This window comes from Saccostrea cucullata, unplaced genomic scaffold, assembly GCF_032062105.1.
Source record: "Saccostrea cucullata isolate Sc308-1 unplaced genomic scaffold, CSIRO_AGI_Scuc_v1 ctg16016, whole genome shotgun sequence".
Taxonomy (NCBI): domain Eukaryota; kingdom Metazoa; phylum Mollusca; class Bivalvia; order Ostreida; family Ostreidae; genus Saccostrea; species Saccostrea cuccullata.
In genome coordinates this window covers 1-5,784 of record NW_026918095.1, presented here as the reverse complement: position 1 = coordinate 5,784, position 5,784 = coordinate 1, and the positions used below count along the sequence as shown (strand labels likewise).

At 30.6% G+C, this 5,784-nt stretch overlaps 1 protein-coding gene across 1 annotated transcript; it reads right to left on the bottom strand.

The window, feature by feature from the left end:
- Positions 1-1,442: 1,442 nt before the first annotated feature.
- On the bottom strand, positions 1,443-5,518 carry LOC134246309 (multidrug resistance-associated protein 1-like; the record flags this gene model as incomplete). The annotated part of the gene is made up of 2 exons (XM_062728668.1): positions 1,443-1,641; positions 5,324-5,518. Coding segments are annotated over 2 exons (310 nt in total), but the record flags the coding sequence as incomplete, so codon positions are not given.
- Between the last annotated feature and the right edge of the window lie 266 nt (positions 5,519-5,784).

Below are 5,784 nucleotides of genomic sequence, written 5' to 3'. Positions count from 1 at the left end.
CTGCTATCAGCTACTGCAAATTTATTATTATCATGAATATTATAATATTTATTTTTCACAATAAAAGTCTTTAAAACATATTTAAAGTTGGACCATACTATTAATGTTACATTAAAAGGTTATCGTATTCGATGCATATACATTTTATTGTATTTTTTATGGTTGTCATATTATTGATCGGACGTCACACTATGACTATAGTAAGACTACATACACATGTACATTGAGAAAGACTCATAGAAAATATAATTATACTGAGGTATTTCCGATTTTTTTAAAATTAATTTTTTAATAAATTAAAAAAAATATTATTGTGCTATTTTGTCGAATGAATTAAGGTCTAGGATATTTTAGTACTGTTGTTCAATACTACATGTACAACCAACGGACACTATAGTCTATACACTTGTGCAGATGATGTACAAAGTACAAGCGGCATCTTTAGGTACCATTTATTCTTTGTTTTCAAAATATTTTATTCCTATTCATAGGTTTTAATAGTTTACGATATTCAGTGATGGTACCTAAAATCAGAAAATCTCATTCTGTATCAATTATGCGTCATTATTATCGATATCAGGAAAATTGTGTCGTTAAAATATCCTTTTTCCGCATGTTAACTTTTGCAAAATTCATATTGATCACAGGTGACAACCAACACTATTTTAATAGTGTAACTGCGATATGTAATGATGAACTTATATGCGGAGTATAAAAGTGGTTGTTGCATGTGAAAGGGTCTAACTTCAGCAAAGATACTCATTTTTCAAAATAATTTAACGATTTTACACAACCATTCCATGTTTAGCGCGCATTAGTGACGTCATAGTTAAAAATTACGTCATTTTTGTGCCTGTAGAATTTAGTTCGCATCTTCCTTACTTCAAAGCATAACATCAAAAAATTGTACAAAGAAGATTAAAATATCGTATTTTTTTTCGGCGAATTACTGCTAACACTGTATTTTGTTCTTTCCCTTTACCCAAGGATGCTTTGTACCAAGTTTGGTCAAAATTGGCCCAGTGGTTCTTGAGAAGAAGTCGAAAATGTGAAAAGTTTACAGACGGACGGACAGACAGACGGACGGACGGACGACGGACAAAATGTGATCAGAAAAGCTCACTTGAGCCTTCGGCTCAGGTGAGCTAAAAAAAAAATTATGGGAAATAATGATCTTGTTTTATCGTCAATTTCGAAAATTAAATATGTAGATTTTTTATAACGATTATTTAATTATTGTTTATATATTTCTTTATTTATTTATCAATAATTGATATAAATTACTTTTATTTCAAAATCAATTATTTTTTTAGAGGAATCCTAGAAAATTAAAGTAGAAAGATTGAACACAAATCATTTCAAAATCAAATACAATTTGATATCCTTTTATTGAAAAACAGGAACTAAATAATACTGTAAAATCACATTTTCCAAAGGTCAAATTTTCGCAGTTTGAGGAAAATATATTGGTTGATTGGATTTGATATGTGATTTTGCAGTACCGTAATGACTCTAAATAAGATATGTTAATTAACGAGGTTAGCAGCTTTAGCCATCGAGTAGAAAACCCCGGATTTATCTTCCAGTAGTTTTTGAGGGGCTCCAAACTCAACTATCAATCCTTTGTCCATTACCATTATTCTGTAAAAAATGTAAAATTAAAATTCATCATAAGACTGCCACTTAAGGTAAGGTTTGCGTTAACAGGGAGATAACTCTTGCGAATCACCAAAGCGTTTGAAACAGGCAAATTTAAACCAAAGATGCTAAGCGTCTCCGTAACGAATTTCCTCTGTCATACTTGATGTTTGTTTTCACTTAATGTTAGGACTAAAAACGAAGGACGTTTTCAGAAGAAAGACGATTCAAAGTATTATAACAAATCAAAGCATAGGAATCTTAGAAGCCTTTGAGATTAGCGTGATGCATGTGGATGAACCAATAAAGGAGGACTTGTTTATTTTCGATACGAAACGTGGCAAGTTGCACGGTAATTCCGATCAGAAGAAAGTCATTGACGCATTGTGCTGATGTGTGTTTCTCGCTTCACCACTACACTAAAATTTTAAGTGAGAATGGGAAAGAAAAAAGAAAAGACCTGAGAGTATCCTGTAAAGTATTACATGTATGCTATATGCAGTCCGAACCGGGAAGAAAAGTCACGGTGCATTTGACCATGTCCAATGATGATGTTGACAGTTTGATTGTTGATAGTTTCATCAGGTAATTATTTAACTATTCATTTTACTGAAAGTTATGAATGATCTACTAACTAAAAACGATGAATAAACGGTACAATGATGTCAGGATGTGACTAATATCCCAACATTGCCAAAAAATTTAAAAAATGCATTCATTCAAGAAATTATGAAAAATAAAATCCTTGCTGTTTAGGCCTCAGAACAGGTATACAATTGTTCAAGTTACCTTTTTAAATGAGGTTACAATTGTTCAATTTTTTTAAATGAGGTATTTTAATAATATCCCATTTTCTAATTAATAAAAAGAGATACAGATTGTGCATGACAAGAACATTAATTTTCTTGATCAAGCATTTGAATTTCACTAATTCAATCTGTAATTTTTACAATAATTTCATATTGATTCTTCATTCATTATATTGGAAATTTATTCATTTCATTGAGTGAATGAAACTCAGTGCAATTCCTTATGCTATTCAAAAAATGCAATTCCTTAAATGTTATTGTAAAAATGAACACATGTGATTTCAGATCATGGGTCATTAATATTGGAATAGATAAGAACCAAAAAAAGTACTTCAGTGTTTCCTAAAAAGATTTGTGCCATCAATCAAAGTAGAGGTCATCCCATATCAGCTCAAGAATATTAAAGAAAGTTGGATGGATCAAGCTAAGATGTTGAACCAGACATGGCAAAATCAATGGAGATTTGGAGAAGAACTTCCGACTTGTTATACCCAATGCATATTTTTATATGTCTATAGATTATAGAAGAAAATTAAATGTTCAACAACATCCTTATCTAGTATATACATGCCGTTTTCCATATATTTAGAAAAGATGTGTATCATTATGCTTATGATTGCAGTTCATGCTCTGCTTGTCCATCTTTGAATTTGTTTTCAGTAAAATAAATGTATACTATACATAGGTATTAATTGAAGGTTGCTTTTGTCTATATACTTACATGTAACAAATTTCTTAAAAGGGTTTGTAAAATTGCAAGGAAATTAATACATGAACAATTAAGATTAATATTTTTATTCATTAAATTTTGTTCTTACCAGGACCTAATATGCTCAAATAAGTATTTCTGAAAACTGACGAGTTTTGTATATAAAGCTGCAATGAACATGTATAATTATATCTACTGTAACAGTTTAAAACATGACACTTGGCAATTGTAAGGTTGTTAATTTAGTAGGAATGATAAGACCAATTTAGTAATCTAATGAAATTAATTTTTTTTCACAAATACATGTAGTTTATTTTAAAATTGTTTACATTTATAATCTTTTAAATTTTTTTCAAGTATTTTGATTTTAAAAAGCAGAAAATTTTGTTATATTTAAACTATTATTTCATGGATATCAAGGAAATATATCTATCACTGTAGCATTGTTTCTTTTTACCTGTTCTTGACAAATATTTATCATAATGACAGTGTTACTTCATCTTGCAGAATTTGCCTTTTCTCTGAAATCAGAAGTACTCTGTAAACTCATTATTAAAGTATGAATTGATGTCACTTAGAATTCATCTTTATTTTGTTCTGTCTGATATTTCAATTTAGATTCTAAGACTATCTAATCCAATGATTGAGCTAATGTCCATGAAGTGTAGAAATAGGCCATCTTTAAAAAATGTTTGGTTGTCGGCCTCTCCAGACCGACTGACTAAAATGACCAGACTGAAAACTTTTTTTTCAATGCAGGGCAGTATTTTTTTCTTTTTATTCCTTTTATCCCCCTTAAAAAATGTTGTTGAAGATTTCCTCACCTACTGACCCAATAATTTTACCCTGAGTCAAGAGAGGGCAAACAAACATTACTTTAAAGATAGCATTTCTACTCTTCCAAGTAAGGAAATAATTTAATTATAAAAACAGCAGCTTCGTGGATGCAATGCTTACAACATTTCACTCAAAAAATGGCATACATGTATAATGACAGTCACCAACCATAACTGAATAAAGATATTTTGCTACAAAGATGTCTAGAAGTTACTACATGTTGGAATAACTAATCAGCATGAGGTCAAATTCATAGGCTTTTAATTGGTTTAGTTGCAACATATTCTGAAATATGTTTATATACATACACATGTACTTCTAAAGGTGTTGCAGTATAATTCATGGACAATTTCATCAGAATATTCAGATGTAAAGATTGCCATAAATACTACAGTTCTTCCATGGAATAAATTTTTAGACCATCATGTAGCACAGGAAGAGTTTTATTTTGAATATTTTTGGTCAATTTATGCCTAAAAACAATATGAAAAATAACATTAGTCTTTAACATTCACCATGACAAGGTGATATCAATGTTGTCTTTAAAATTGTAGAAAAAGCCTGATTTTTATGTTCCGAACCCATAATATAGCCCCTGTTTCCATGGAAATAATATTGGGGACATACATATTTTTTTAGTTCAAATTAATGAAAATGATCAAATTAATAACTTCATGGATTTTGATGGAATCGGTAGATATGTAAAACGTTGGTTTTTATATTTTTGTTGCCATGGCAACGGTTTCACTTTATCAAGGAAAATTGAAAAATCTTCTTTTTTACCCAAATTTTCACATTTCTGATAAAGGAAATTTAAACATTTAAATAATAGAAGCATGAATTATACTAATTCCGGTCATTTTGATAATAAAAGTTTGATAATTTATAAAATAAATCAATTTTTTCAATGAAAATAATATTCGAGGTGAAATATGAAATACGTTAAATTTGGCGTCTTTTACTCAAAAAATGAGACGGGCAATATCTTTGAAAATCATATTAAATAATGAAGCTAATCTCCGTGAATAAATTGATATATAGCATGTGTGCATATTAAAAAAAATATGAGTTGGAGGGAGATGCAAACCTTACCTTAAGTGTCCTCTAAACTTATAATTATCATAATCCAATTACAGAGTTGAGTCTATGAGCTGGAGACAGTATCTCACCTATCATAATCCATTACAGAGTTGAGCCCATGAGCTATAGACAGTAACAGTACCCACCTATCGTAATCCATCACAGTGTTGAGTCCATGAGCTATAGACAGTTACCGACCTATCATAATCCATTACAGTGTTGAGTCTATGAGCTATAGACAGTCACTCACCTATCGTAATCCATCACGGTGTTGAGTCTGTGAGCTATAGACAGTACAGTACAGTCACTGAACTCTGATTTAATCGTCCTCTGGATCAGTTCGTCTGTCTCTACATCCACGGCTGCCGTGGCTTCGTCCAGAATCAGGATCTTTGTCTTGTGTAGTAGAGTTCTAGCCAGACAAACCAGCTGTCGCTGACCAACGCTACATCAGAGATAAAATATACACATGGATACATAGATATAATTCAAAATGGAGCCTTTTCTAACATGGAATAAATAAATAATTTAAAGATACACTTATTATTACACATTTCATAAGTCACAAAATTGCATCTTGCATCATCCAGACAAACATATTTATGGGTACATCCCTCTAATTATTCTTAGAATCGGTAAGAGAGGAAAGAAGTGCAGAAAAATTGTAAATTCCTTAATTTGCAGACTTGCATTAAAAAATTGTAAAGATGT